General features: G+C 37.8%; 1 protein-coding gene across 1 annotated transcript in view; it reads right to left on the reverse strand.

Annotated features, from left to right (window-relative positions):
* The window catches only part of KDM5B (lysine demethylase 5B), a 57,404-nt gene that overhangs the window by 7,433 nt on the left and 34,748 nt on the right, over positions 1–15,223 (reverse strand). The window contains exons 13-21 of the mRNA XM_017896446.1: positions 13,597–13,791; positions 10,462–10,643; positions 10,173–10,297; positions 7,024–7,174; positions 6,759–6,873; positions 5,720–6,075; positions 5,035–5,173; positions 1,890–2,069; positions 1,125–1,283 (exon numbers count right to left, since the gene is read on the reverse strand). Of these exons, the coding sequence (XP_017751935.1) occupies positions 1,125–1,283; positions 1,890–2,069; positions 5,035–5,173; positions 5,720–6,075; positions 6,759–6,873; positions 7,024–7,174; positions 10,173–10,297; positions 10,462–10,643; positions 13,597–13,791 (1,602 nt within the window). The remainder of the gene's footprint in view (positions 1–1,124; positions 1,284–1,889; positions 2,070–5,034; positions 5,174–5,719; positions 6,076–6,758; positions 6,874–7,023; positions 7,175–10,172; positions 10,298–10,461; positions 10,644–13,596; positions 13,792–15,223) is intronic.

Below are 15,223 nucleotides of genomic sequence, written 5' to 3' on the forward strand. Positions count from 1 at the left end.
AAAAAAAAAAAAAAAAAAAAAAAAAGATCTAAAAGCAAATCAGGTAAAGACCTTTGGTATATTAAAAAAAATCCACTTCTTTTGTAAATATAATACACAGGTAATATGTGTGGGTTATATGATAACAAGGTAACTTCTCAAAGCTTAGAGATGGAAAGCAAATGACTAACCTTTGAGTTCTACCATAAATTAACAGATAATATGTAGGGAGAATTCTTAAACCAGGGGTCTACAGACAGATGGGCACAGACTAAAATCTATGAAAGATACTGCACATAAAGTTTCAAACCAACATATAAACATCTCAGGAGGGTGACTGTAACTTTCAGTTAGTCTTTATAAAAACAAACCACAGATGGAATGGAGGACCTCTGATGGCAGAAATCTGTCTAGAACCTGACTGAATATACAAACATACACTAAAGACTTTATCTGTGTCAAAATACCTAAATAAATCAAGGCAACCCATGTCTATTGCAAGAGGTCCGGCAGTTACAAAGAAATCAATGGGAGAAGGTGCCTGGATCCACAGATGAACCCATTCAATCCATTCCCAGTAGCAGGTATACAGTCCCACTCTAGAACGGGCAATGCTTCGTGCCATTAAAAGCATCACATATCTATCCCTTTTTAATCCTGATAAGGTGCTTAATGTGTAACATTAGTTACACATTGCTTCGTCTCCTTGAAACTATCATCTTTGAATCAACAGTATGTTGAATCAGAGATTTAAGGTCTTCTAGATGAGTATCAAAGTATCCAGTAAACTTTTAAATGTACTTCTTAACTGTAAACTAATAAATTGGCACTGCAGTTTCATATATCTATTCATATTAGTTGCAATATATTCAGTTAGCATTCCTGGATCAACCCACAGGCACTAACAAGACTGTTTCTGTGTCTGCTAGTCCCTGACTGGGAAGCCTACCCTGAATCTTTCGCACCTCTATGCATCTTACCATTCAAAACTCTTAACGCTTGACAATTTTCAAAAAGTCTTTTTAGTAAAACTGAACACTTTCAATTTACTCTACTTGCCTTCTCCAAATTCCTATAAACCAGAGAGGGTCAGAAATTATTCTTCCCAATAACACAGAAAGGAGAAGAAAAAAACCCCTACATACAGCTGAAGCAGTCTCTTTGCTTTCAGTTAAAGCTCTCTCCAGGTCACTCAGACTCTCTAATTTGGTGCTTTTTTTCTTTCCATTTGGCAAGGGCTCCTTTAACTTTCTCTGCTTCCTTTTCAATCCCAAAAGGCCAATATCACATCGAGGACACAGCACCTAATGTGGGACGACAAAGCACAACCAACAGTAAAATAAATTTCAGATAAAGCATTAGGTAGGAAGTCCCAAAATAAAAGCCTAAGCAGTAAAAAGGATGTGCATTTCTTAGTATTGAAGATTTTCTTTGGAACGTGCAACCCTCAGACTCTCCTTTACAAGAGGAGGAGGAAGACTCTTATGAGATCGACTGATTCCTGATTCAATTAAGTAACAAGTAAAAAATGTGATATATACTGACTGATCCCAGTCATGATGCACAAGGAACAGGTAAAGCACTTTTAAAAGATGGGGAAGATCATTTATCAGGCTTACGAAATTCAGGTGGGTGAAACATGGCCAAGTTTAAGAGTTCAATTTCAACACAGAGGAATTTCACCCAGTAGGAAAAAATTTTCTTCTTTAAGATACTGTTATCCTAAATGAACCAAGAAAACATTTAAAGGTTGCTCCACCAGAAGATTAGAAGAATCTCCCTGGCTTTACTGGAAGAACAACTCACAGAATATAGATTAATCTGTGATGTCATCTTTGCATGTGATGAACTGCATGTTTTACCAAACTAGGAGATCTAAGGTCTTGCAGATGAGCTGGTTGTAAACTTACCTCTAAGAGAGAATATGGAGAATTCTCAGTCAAGAATGTATTAACAGCACATTCTTTCCAAGCCTGAACCTCAGCTACTAGGGATTCCAGTCTTGGCAAAGAATTCAGATGTACCGGGATAGATCGGCCTCGTGTAACAAGTTCTATGAGTGTGTCTAACACTGGCACACGTCCTCCAGCCTAATATATCAAGGAAAATCACAGCAGTTTAGAAAAAAGAACACTTCTATGAAAAACAGGAAAAGCATAAATCAGATTGGTTCACTGAGTACTTCAGATTACTCCATGATCTCAACATGCTAAATTCACAAATGTCAACCTGCCAGCTGACCAATAATGTTGGGGGTAGAAGTGACACTTAGAGAACCTAGTTTGGTCTTTTGTTGGTGGTGGTGTTTTGTTTTGTTTTTTTTTCTTTTTTTTTCTTTTTTCTTCTTTTTTAAGACAGAGTATCACTCTTGCCCAGTCTGGAATGCAGCGGTGCAATCTCAGCTCACTGCAACCTCTACCTCCTGGGTTCAAGCAATTCTCCCACCTCAGCCTCCCAAAGTGCTGGGATTATAGTGAGCCACTGTGCCGGGCCTAGAGAACCTAGTATATGTTAGACTCTAAGGATACAAATGTGAACATGGCATATACTGTGGTCCCTTTGTTCTATTTATACCCTTCTAAATTCACTCATCACATTGATCCCTATTGATAGTTTGAAAAAAATTTCAGCAGAAATGAAGGTTTGTAGAAACTCAAGACTTTCATATGGAATTATACAAATAAAAAGCAACAAAACAATATTTTACCCCAATCCACTCATCAATGATTAAAGCAACTCAATATAAATTATTCAGGAAACTAAAATAGAAGTTGAGACAGCGCAGTGGTTCTCAAACTTTAGCATACATAAGAATCATCTGGAAGGCTTATTTAAACACAGCTTCCTTAGTCCTATCCCCAAATATTCTAATTCAGTGGGTCAGAGAAAGGTCCATAAATTTGCACTTCTGACAAGTTCCCAGGTGAAGCTGCTGTTGCCAATGCTAATACTGCTGGTCTGGGAACTGTATTTTTAGAAAAAGATAGCCAAACTAGAAGGAGAGTAAAAGCATTAGGTTATGGAGGATGAAATGCATTGGTGTTGCTCTAACACAATGTAAAACTTAGCATCACTGATGTCAGGTCATCCAGATATGTCTCCTGTTGTGATGCAATATAGAATATACAGTATTACCTCACATTTTAATGCATTATATTAAAAAATGTTTAACTTGGATGCACCAGGGCTTTAAAACTAACTTCCAATTTATAGAAAATACACAGAATAGAACACTCCACAAAGAAACCACCAAACAAATCCAGAAGGTGGAGTATACCACAGGATAACTGTCTAGTCAGTCACATGAGAAAAACTGTGGTAGGGAGGAAAACGCTACAAGATCAAAAGAAACTTAAAGAGATGCCAATTAGGTGCAATGTGTGTTCCTGTGTTCCTGGGTTAGACAAACAGCCATAAGGGACATTTTTGGGACAACTAGGGAAGACTCGGTAGGTTATTTTGCTGCCTTTGATATTTATTCTTAGAGGATTAAAACTGTTAGGGCATAAATGTTCTGATGGACACTTAAGAATGTGACTCATAAATTAATGCTATTCCTGTGGTATTTAATTTAGAAATCCGAGTGCTTCCTATGTGTAAAGCAGAATACTGCCTAACATTTTAAAATAAATAAGCCACTAAATAGAAAATAGTTCCTTGTTGTTAGTCATGTCTATTAGCCCTTAAATATATGATTCAAAAAAAAGGTAGGCCACTTTTTCAGGAATGAAGCAAAACTTGCCTTTTGCCCTTAATGGCACTGTTACAAACATAGTAAAAGTAGCATATACATATAAAATATGAAGGAAATAAACTCATCCAGAAGCATGCCCTTGCTTTCTGATTTTATATGCCAACCTCTCCTTATTGCCATGACCTCACCTTCTGGCTGCTAGCAATCATGGAATAAAAAGGAGGACCATGACTAAAACTAATTACTACAGTACCAACTATCATTGACAAGTGCCTGCATCTAAAACTCATTAAAGAAGTTTACGACCATAGTAAATACTTTGTTTCTTTTGTTTTGTTTTTTTTTTTTTGGCTTGCTGGAGTCAGTCCTTAATTATGTAATCTCCTCAAACAATATATCTTCTTTTCCCTATTAACAAGAACAGATGCCCAGATGCAAACATTTGTCTAGAATTGTCCTATCTGGTACTTCTTGTTAGCAACTAGCCAATTAGCACCACTTAAAATTACACAAATATTCAGAAAGCCAGATAGTATTTTTATTTCTAGAATTTGAAGACTTCAACAAAACAGAACTTGAGACTTTTTTTTCTCAATAGGTCAGTAACACCTATTAGTTTATGATGATAAGAGATAAGGGAAGACATCCCCCATCAAACACTTTTCAAATTAAAGTCATTCAGTCAGTTGTCTGAAAACTGGGAAAATCATATTAAATAATGCATTCTTTTTGTACCCTAACAATGCTACAAGTGAACTTAGTTCTTTTTTTAAACTTATATACAGGTCAGTAAGTATAACATCTAGCATAAAACCACAAATACTTGGTGGAAATGACTTTAGATACTTTGGAACTGGGTAGGTTTTTATTTCTTTTGTAGGGTTGGGAGGGTACTTTAAAGTCACTACTTCATGAAAATCCTGGGCCTTGGGGCTTAGTTTGGGCATTTAGTCACATAACTAGATTCGTTGAATCTGCTATTACTGATTGTCTGAACTTCAAAGTTGTGGACAAGCCAACAAGAGGTAATCACACTTACCAAAGAGTAGAAAACTACTTTCTCTCACTACTTCATTGTTAGCTCTTTTGCTTCAATCTGCAGTCAAGTACTCAAGTTTGGTATGAAAGACTCCCCAGCTCCCAGAAAAAGTTGGTGACACTGTCTAAGCTTTAAATATTTGAGACAACTGGTCAGGATAATAGCTGGTAAGTACATCCAAATAAGTATGAATAGAATTAGTCTTCTGGTCAACCCCTACTGAAACTGTGCAGCGAGATCCAACATATTATTCTTCACAACTTTCCAATATTGCTCTTTCTGGATGCACTTACACATTCTATATATACTTTTTAAAACCAACCTGCAGGGCCTCTACATCCTGAAGCCAGTCTCTGGCTCTCTGCACTGAGTCTTTCAGAGCCGCACCATTGGGCAGATATGCGGGGATCTCTTCAATTTCCCTTACTGCCGTAGCAAGGCTATTCAATGAATGCCGTGGCCTACAAAATGCAAACAAAGACTTCTTAGTATTTTATATGATGGTTCATTTTTCTTTAAATGGTTACCAAAAAGACTAGCATTTCAAAGGAAATTCAGTATGGCAAAGAAATTTTTTCAAACGGCATTGTCTGTTCCTGTTGAAAATTATCTGCACTGTTTTCTTGCAGAACAGTACCTACTGACTCTCAGACATTTCTCTGTAAGACTCCTTGGAACCATATTTATTAACTGTGAGTTTAAACAGCTTCACCTATTTGTAAATATTTTCCTCTCTCGAAGACAGGATATTAACAGGATCCAGGGAAATTTTATTAAACCAACTCTAGAAAAGGTATATCCAATTGAATTATTCATTTTATAATCAGTAAAATAAGAAAAATTAACATTCTTTTATTCAGGTCCCAAAGCAGCTCCAAATATCTCAGCTATTTCTACATGTCTTCCACATTAATAACCTCAGCTACTAAGCACGTGCCATACACCAATTGTTTAAGATAGAGATAACGGTCCAACCTTCCCAAAGAAAGAGAAGTCTGCTTTTTCACCTGGCCTTGAGGAGACTCTTGGCTTTGTCGTCCCAGTGCTCTGACACTGTGAGCAGTTCCTGCAGCCGGGCCATAGCCTTCTCCACTGCTGAATACGGGGCCAGCCCTACCCCTAGGTCTATGAGACGTCTCATATCATCTAAAGTAAGGGAGCTGGGGTCTAGGCAAGCTTGCTGCACCTCTTCCAGCCAACGGGCCTGTTCCAAACGGATACGCATCTCAGCAAGCTGTGGAAGTTCAACATCAAATTCAAAGCTGACATCTAGCAAGTCCTGCAGCTCCGCAGCACTAGGCATTTCCTCAGACAGTAGTTTCTGACTATGCTGTTGAAAATCTTCTACACGATTCAAGAGATCCTAAAAAAATACACAGGTTATTGCATTAAAACAGTAATTTCAGTAATTGGCTTCTTTCAAACTTAGAATCTTAAATTCATATTCACTGAGATACTCTAACATCTCATTTAATTTTAGTAATAATATAGGTAAATAAGATAATACATAAGCCAATTGACAGCAAACACTAAGCAACTATAACGGAGACCTTATCCCAACTTGAACTAGCTGAGGTCACTTTCTTTCTTTTTTTTCTGCAACCTCTGCCTCCCAGGTTCAATCGATTCTCCTGCTTCCAGCCTCCTGAGTAGCTGGGACTACAGGCACGTGCCACCATGCCCGGCTAATTTTTGTATTTTTAGTAGAGATGGAGTGTCACCATATTGGACAGGCTGGTCTTGAACTCCTGACCTGGTGATCCGCCTGCCTCAGCCTCCCAAAGTGCTAGGGTTACAGGGTTACAGGTGTGAGCCACCATGCCCAGCCAAGGTCACTTTCAAAGGAAAAATTTCCAAATTTATTTCCCCTCTGTGGGCCTACTATTATAATCTCTTTATATACACATACCACTCAATGTGTTATTAAAAGCATCTGCAAATAAATGTACATACTAATCATCAAAGATTACTTAGTAATGTCAATCGAGTTTATATACAAAATACAGCATTACCAAAGTATTCTCCCACACATCCCTCTGTGGTTACCTTTAGCAATGGTGTCTGACTGAGGACACATGGAAGAGCATACAGCTGTGTTACAAACTGCCGGAGCTCATTCACTGTCAACTGATTTTGGGATTTCCCTCCACCAGATCGATATCTATAAAGACAAAGGCCCAAGGAAGCCATATAAGAATATATATATATGTCCACCACACCCAGGTGGTCACAGAAATTCAAGACAGAAGGAGTCACAACAGGTTTCCAAACATAGGTGCCAAAGAATCCAAACTCAGTCAGAAGCACATACCTAGTTTGCCTTTTGCCATTAAGCAATTGCTGCGCAACAGAGGCACACTTCTCTGCATCCTGTGTGACTAGGCGAAGGTGTCGCAAAAGATCATTGTCTGGGAATTTTTTCATTTCAGATTCTTCAATTAAAGCCTTGAAGCTGACAAGGCCTAGGAATGAAGAAAAAGTCATATTTTCTGTAATCATTAGGTTTATTACTACTGGTATGAAAATCAGAGGAGATTGGTTTTGTCAGTTCTTGTCTAGAAATGTAACTTCAAATTCTTGCAATGCTTTAAATTATTAATAAATTTGTTGATTTGATTTTTCCAGGGTGGTGGCTGAACATGGAGTTTTTTAAACAAGTGCCTACAGTTGAATTTAAATATAAAAATGCTAAGACCTGACATGTTTTAGGGCAGGTACAGTGGCTGACGCCTGTAAATCCCAGCAATTTGCGAGGCCAAGGCAGAAAGATCAGTTGAGGCCAGGAGTTCAAGACCAGCCTGGTCAACACAGCAAGATCTCATCTCTACAAAATTAAAGAACTTAGCCAGGCATGGTGGCACACAACTGTAGTTAACTATTTGTCAACCTAAAGCAGGATTACTTAAACCCAGGATTTCAAGGCTGCAGTGAGCCATGACCATGCCACTGCACTCCAGTCGAGATGACAAAGCAAGACCCTGTCTCAAAAAAAAAAAAAAAAAAAAAACCTGGCATGTTTACAATAGACAAAAAGAAGAAAACAACTGACTTATGAAAGCAAAGTAAATATAAATCTTACTGTGTGGCTTGAACCACTTCTTCCTCCTGCATTTTATTCTACAGTTAGTGAGTAACTAGTGTGCTCAGTGACTAGAGCACAGTAGACTCAGAGACAATGATATTGCTCCTATCCCCTAAATAAAAGGGGGTGGAGTTATGTGTTGGGCTACAGAAATGAAAGCAAGTGAAAACACTCTGAAAGAGAAATGAACTGGTACAAAAACAGACACACAGACCAATAGAACAGAATAGAGAACCCAGAAATAAAAATGCACACCTACAACTATCTGATCTTCAACTAATCTAACAAAAACAAGCAATGGAGAAAGGATTCCCTATTCAATAATTGGTGCTGGAATAACAGCTAGCCATATGCAGAAGATTAAAACCGGACCCCTTCCTTATACCATATACAAAAATTAACTCAAGAGGAATTAAAGACTTAAACGTAAAACCCAAAACTATAAAAACCCTGGGTGACAACCTAGAAATACCAGTCAGGAAGGACATAGGTACAGGCAAAGATTTCATGAAGATGCCAAAAGCAACTGCAACAAAAGCAAAAACTGACAAATGGGATCTAATTAAAGAGCTTCTTCTGCACAGCAAAAGAAACTATCATCAGAGTGAACAGACAACCTAGAGAATGGAAGAAAATATTTGCAAACTGTGCATCTGACAAAGATCTAATATCCAGCATCTATAAGGAACTTAAACAAATTTACAAGAAAAAAAATATTAAAAAGTAGGCAAAGGATACGAAAAGATACTTTTCAAAAGAAGACATACATATGGCCAACAATCGTATGAAAAAAAGCTCAAAATCACTGATCATTAGAGAAATACAAATCAAAACCACAATGAGAGGCTGGGTGTAGTGGCTCACGCCTATAATCCCAGCATTTTGGGAGGCCAAGGCGGGCAGATCACGAGGTCAGGAGTTCAAGGCCGGCCTGACCAACATGGTGAAACCCTGTCTCTACTAAAAATACAAAAATTAGTTGGGCATGTTGGAGTGTGTCTGAAGTCCCAGCTACTCAGGAGACTGAGGCAGGATAATTGCTTGAACCTGGGAGATGGAGGTTGCAGTGAGACGAGATCATGCCACTGCACTCCAGTCTGGGCGACAGAGCGAGACTCGGTCTCAAAAAATAAAAATAAATAAATAAATAAATAAACAAACACACACAATGAGATATCATCTCACACCAATCAGAATGGCTATTATTAAAAGTCAAAAGTAACAGATGCTGACAAGGTTGTGGAGAAAAGGAACTCATACACTGTTGGCAGAAGTGTAAATTCATTCAACTATCGTGGAAAACAGTGTGGCGATTCTTCAAAGATCTAAAGACTGAAATATCATTTGACTGAGCAATGCCATTACTGGGCATATACCCAAAGGAATATAAATCACTCCATTATAAAGACACGTGCATGTGCATGTTCACTGCAACACTATTCACAATAGCAAAGACATAGAATCAACCTAAATACCCATCGATGATAAGACTGGATGAAGAAAATGTGGTACATATACACCATGGAATACTATGTAGCCATAAAAAAGAATGAGCTCATGTCCTTTGCAGGAACATGGATAGAGGTGGAGGCAATTAGCAAACTAACACTAGGCACAGGAAAGCAAATACTGCATGTTCTCACTTATAAGTGGGAAGTAAATGATGAAAACACATGGATGCGTAGAGGGGAATAACACATGAACACATACAGGGGAACAACACACAGTGGAGCCTATTGGGAGGGTAGAGGGCAGGAGGAGGGAGAGGGTCCGGAAAATAACTAATGGGTTATTAATAATAACCTGGGTGATGAAATAATCTGTACAACAAACTTGCACATGTACTCCTAAGCTGAAAAGTAAAAAACAAAAAACAAACTATATTTTCATAAGAAAAAAGAGATAAAAGGGTAGTAGTGACTTTCAAAGGTAATGACAAGTGCCAGGGACCTTAACCTTAATTAGAACTAAGAAGTGATAAACTACTATTTCAGAGACTCCTGATTTAGTGTCATGCTGCCTTTGTCACAAGATGTTTTGGTTTGTTTTTTTTTTTTTAAAGAAGATTTCAATGTCTTTGTAAGAAATGTGAAATTTTATTTCTGAAACAAAACAAAGGTTTCCTAACAATATCGTTTTTGTTAAGCAAGTGATGTTGCACAACTCATATACCAAAATTTCACTATGATGTAAGGGCATCTGCATTATCCACTCTCGGTTTTAAAACCTTCTCTGCTGGTGCTCTGTAGACCTGGCTACGCAGAGGGGATAACCAAGGATGAGGTCAGGCTGTTTCAAGAAATGTTTTGACTTTAATTTGGCTACATCACAATGAGCCCCAATTTGCCAATCACCAAGTCACTTTATATATCACATACTTTTCTTCTTGTTGATCTTTGCCTCCAAAGCTTCATTCACATTCAGGGCCCATTCGTTGTAAGATTCTGCTCGAAGCTTCAATGCATTCATCATAGGGTAGAGATCATCCAGCGTGTATCTATACCTGGAAATAATACCACCACACTTAGCTTTGAGACGTGTAGCTTTAGAGAAAACTAGATGTTTTATATTTAACATTTCAGCCCCAGAACTGCGATGTCATTAAGCTTTTAGTAAAGATCAACTGTTTTCCATAGGAAAAAAAAAAAAATCATTCTTCCTACTTACCGCAATTTATATTTATAAGGCGGACAGGGACACAATTCTTTCACATGATGCAGGCAAACAAGCAGGCCAGGTTTACAAGAACAGGAGATGGCAGACATGAAGCACGTAGTTTTGCATTTTACACACTGACGTTCATCATCTGGCAATAGCTCAAAATCCATTCTTTCCGAATCAATCACTCCCTAGAATAAAGTATACTTTAGAGAGACCTCCAAAGGATAATATAATCCACCAGCCCAAGACAAGCATGCAGTAGTACTTGAGTTTAAAAAAAAAAAAAGCCTTACCAAAATAGAGATGCATGATTTTAAAACGTGTGGCATACAAGAAACAAATGACCTAGCAAATATAGGCAAGTTCATTTGTCTAGGGAGATCTCCTTTTTCAGACAAGGCAGGTCCTTATGTTTGGTCATTTTGATCTGAGTATGAACACCATTGGACTGTAAAACTACTGAGGTTAGTTGTCTGTTCTACTCCAAATTAGCCTTGTCCACATTTTGGGTATAGATAAGAGCAAAAGAAAGGAATATGTTTCCTACTTCTGAGGAAATACGGAGAATCTATTAAAAGGACAAAAATAAAAGGAAAGAACATGGGACAAGTGGGAAAGACTATCATGCAGAAATTGTTGAGTTTGGGAAGATGCTGAGTGGTCTCTTAGCCTTTTACAGGAAGTTATCTGAAAGGATATCATTACCTGAATAGTTAGAAAATTTGTGCAATAGGAAAGACTAAAGCCATAATAAAACATTTCATCCAAAAAGACTGTCAGGAACAATAAGATCTTGAACCAGTAAATTTCAACATAATCTGTACCACCGAACAGCTAGAGAACCCTTCTTGGATATACCTTTTGTCATTCAAAGACCAAACTTCTATCACCTTTTTTTCCCTATCTAAAACTGGATCCTAATCCAGTCTTGAGAATGCCAATCAGTTTATGAACCACTGGGCTTCTTCCTTTTATTCTATTATCCTGTATTTTAACCTTTTAGCTATTTCATATCTGCCAAGTATATGGGCCAACAAAGATGAGGAAGGTAAGGAAAATGCTAATTTGATTTTGGTTTTATTTTTGAATTGGTCATTAAAAGGACTTCATGAGATGGAGAGTTAAAATGTTTGTTTAAAATAAGATTAAGGACCAATTCTATGGATTTTAGTTGAGAATGAATCATGCAGTTCATACCCAATTTTAATGTGTAAATTCCATATCTGGAAAAAGTCTCAGAGTTCTAAAAAAATGAGCTACCATTTTTGATGTAAGACTTTGGTAAGTCACTTAAACCCTCTGGGCACTATTTTCCCCAACTGTAAAACATAAGGGGGGAAGGTAGGTGACCTGCTGTTAAACTATAATGGATTGCAGAGAGCCAATATTCTGGGATTCTACCTAAAGAGGCACATTTTAAAAACAAACGAACAAATAACAACAACAACAAAAAAACAGTATTACTATTTGCAGATATTATTATTACAAAAGAATCCATGAAAAAGCTACTGGAAATTAAGTGACTTTAGCAAGGTCTCAGGAGACAAGGTCAATATACAAGTCAATTGTCTCTCTAAATACTAGCAATAAACCATTAGAAATTCAAAGTTTTTAAAAGTACAATTTATAATAATGCCAAAAAACATGCAATATAAAATCATACTATGTTCATAAATTGGAAGACTCAATATTATTAAGATATCAATTCTCCCCCAAACTATCCATAGTTTCATGCAATGTCAATCAAAATTCCAACAGGAATTGATTTGGCAGGAATCAGTAAGTTGATGCTAAAATTTACATTTAAAAAAAAAAGTAAAAGAGATAAAACAAATAAAAAAAAAAAAAAAAAAACAAAGTTGGAAGACTCATACTACCTGATTTCAAGACTTCTTAGAAAGCTACAATAATCAAGACCATTTGGTATTAGCAATAGAATAGATGCACAGATCACCAGAACACAACAGAGTCCAGAAATAGACCCATACTTATATGGTGAATTGATTTTCAACAAAGGTGCCAAAGTAATTTAATGAAGAAAAGACAGTCTTTTCAAGAAATGCTGCTGGAAGAACTAGATATCCACATGTAAAAAAATGAACCTTGACTCATATTTTGAAAAACAAAAATTACTTGAAATAGATGAAAGACCTAAATGTAAAACTTGATGACTTTGTAGGAGAAAAATCTTTGTAACTTTGGATTAGGCAAGATTTGTTGGCCGGGCGCGGTGGCTCAAGCCTGTAATCCCAGCACTTTGGGAGGCCGAGACGGGTGGATCACGAGGTCAGGAGATCAAGACCATTCCCTGGCTAACACCCGTGAACCCGTTCTACTTAAAAAATACAAAAACTAGCCGGGCGAGGTGGCGGGCGCTGTAGTCCATGCTACTCGGGAGGCTGAGGCAGAAATGGCGGTAAACCCGGGAGGATGGAGCTTGCAGTGAGCTGAGATCTGGCACCACTGCACTCCAGCCTGGGCGATAGAGCGAGACTCCGTCTCAAGAAAAAAATAAAATAAAATAAAATAAAATAAAGATTTGTTAAATAGGAAACCAAAAAACCATGATTCACACAAGAAAATAATTAACAAACTGGACTTCATCAAAATGAAAAACTCCTGCTTGCTGAAAGACACTGGTAGGAAAATCAAAGACAAGCCACAGATTGGGAAAAAATATTAGCAAAACGCCTATCTGATTTAAAAAAAAAAAAAAAAAAAAAACCTGGTATGCAGAATACATAAAGAATTATTACAACAATCAAATTTCTTTAAAAAATAAAGGGCAAGCCGAGTGTGGTGGCTCACACCTGTAAACCCAGCACATTGGGAGGTTGAGTCAGGTGGATAGCTTGAACCCAGGAGTTTGAGACCAGCCTGGGCAACATAGTGAGACCCTGTTTCTACAAAATATATATTTTTAAGGGGCAAAACATTTGAACAGCTACTTCAAAGAGACATATGTACATGTGGCAAATAAGATAGTGAATAAAAATTAAAACCACGAGATACTACATCTATTACAATGGCCTCAAAGAAAATACGCTTTAAAAAGACTACTTAAAATGATATTAAAGTGCGTAAGAATTTTACTAAATAATACCCAATGACAACATGCAGTTGGATTTCCATAAGCCTTACCAATTTACGGACAGTTTCCCTTAAAACTTTCTCATCCTCAATCATAATGGCCATGTCTTTCTGAACAGTTGAAGCCACTACAACATCTAGTACATCAGCCTTGGAAGCCATCTTGCAGATCATCTCATCGTGGGAAAACACACAATATCGATGAAGTGAGCGATAATGCTCCACACACTGTCGGCCTAATGGCAGCTGTATCAAAAGATAGAAAGAAAAAAATAACATTCATCTTTGTTCTATCTGCAAACACCTCTGACCCATTATCATCAAATTACCAAACATCACACTATGGGTCTTAACACATATCATTTACCAACCCTAAAACCAGACTTTGAGCCAGGCGGATGGCTCACACCTGTAATTCCAACACTTTGGGAGGCCAAGCCTTGCATGAGTCTAGGAATTGGAGACCAGCCTGTGCAGTGTGGTGAAATCCCATCTCTACAAACAAATATTAGAAGGGTGTGGTGGTGCATGCCTGTAGTCCCAGCTACTCAGGAGGCTGACGTGGAAGGATTGCTTGAGCCTGGGAGGCCAAGATTGCAATGAGCCATGATTACACCACTGCACTCCAGGCTGGGTGACAGAGCGAGACTGTGTCTCAAAAAATTTAAAAAAACAACACATCAGACTCATAAGATTCCTAGCCTAGGCCCTAGGCCTTATTCATCTTTGCATCCCAAAGATCTATAATGTTACATATCTTAATTAAAAAGTGGTCTAAAAAAAAAAAGACCCGGCCGGGTGCGGTGGCTCAAGCCTGTAATCCCAGCACTTTGGGAGGCCGAGACGGGTGGATCACGACGAGGTCAGGAGATCGAGACCATCCTGGTCTACACGGTGAAACCCCGTCTCTACTAAAAAAAATACAAAAAAACTAGCCGGGCGACATGGCGGGCACCTGTAGTCCCAGCTACTCGGGAGGCTGAGGCAGGAGAATGGCGTAAACCCGGGAGGCAGAGCTTGCAGTGAGCTGAGATCCGGCCACTGCACTCCAGCCTGGGCTACAGAGCGAGACTCCGTCTCAAAAAAAAGACCCAATGTATTAACAAACAATGTAGAATCTAATTAGAAGTATGACCTTATATATCTCCTGAAATAGTTGTGCTGAACTGGTAAGATCAACCTACTTCAGAGAATAATACTCCAAAAAACTACATAATGGAAAATAAGTATAGCTATAGCAAGTACCATTATGACAAAATAATAATTCATTAGCTTTAACAGCACTTAATCTAGATCTTTTTAGGTAAAAGTATTAATACAAATATAAAAATTAAACTTTACAACTAACTAAAACCAAATGTGTCCTTAAATTGCAGTACTGTAAATAATTTAAGCCAGTACTATACAAAGTATAGCCTTTAGACTGGAATTATTTATCAGTTTGCAATGAGATGCTGAGCTTCAGCCAGAATGTCAATCAACAGACTCCTTTCTTTATCAAGAAAGTCTTGCTACAAAAGAAAACACATCAGCTGAACTAAGCAGTATGCTTAGGTAATTCATGCTTGATTTACACTGTGGTACAAGTGCTTTATCTCATTGTGGACTGGTAAACAATTTGCAGACTGACGATTTGAGCAATAATGGGTCAAGGCAACTACCCGTGTGACTTTTTTTT

The sequence above is a fragment of the Rhinopithecus bieti genome, unplaced genomic scaffold (assembly GCF_001698545.2).
Source record: "Rhinopithecus bieti isolate Rb0 unplaced genomic scaffold, ASM169854v2 scaffold_24392, whole genome shotgun sequence".
NCBI classification, from domain to species: Eukaryota; Metazoa; Chordata; class Mammalia; order Primates; family Cercopithecidae; genus Rhinopithecus; species Rhinopithecus bieti.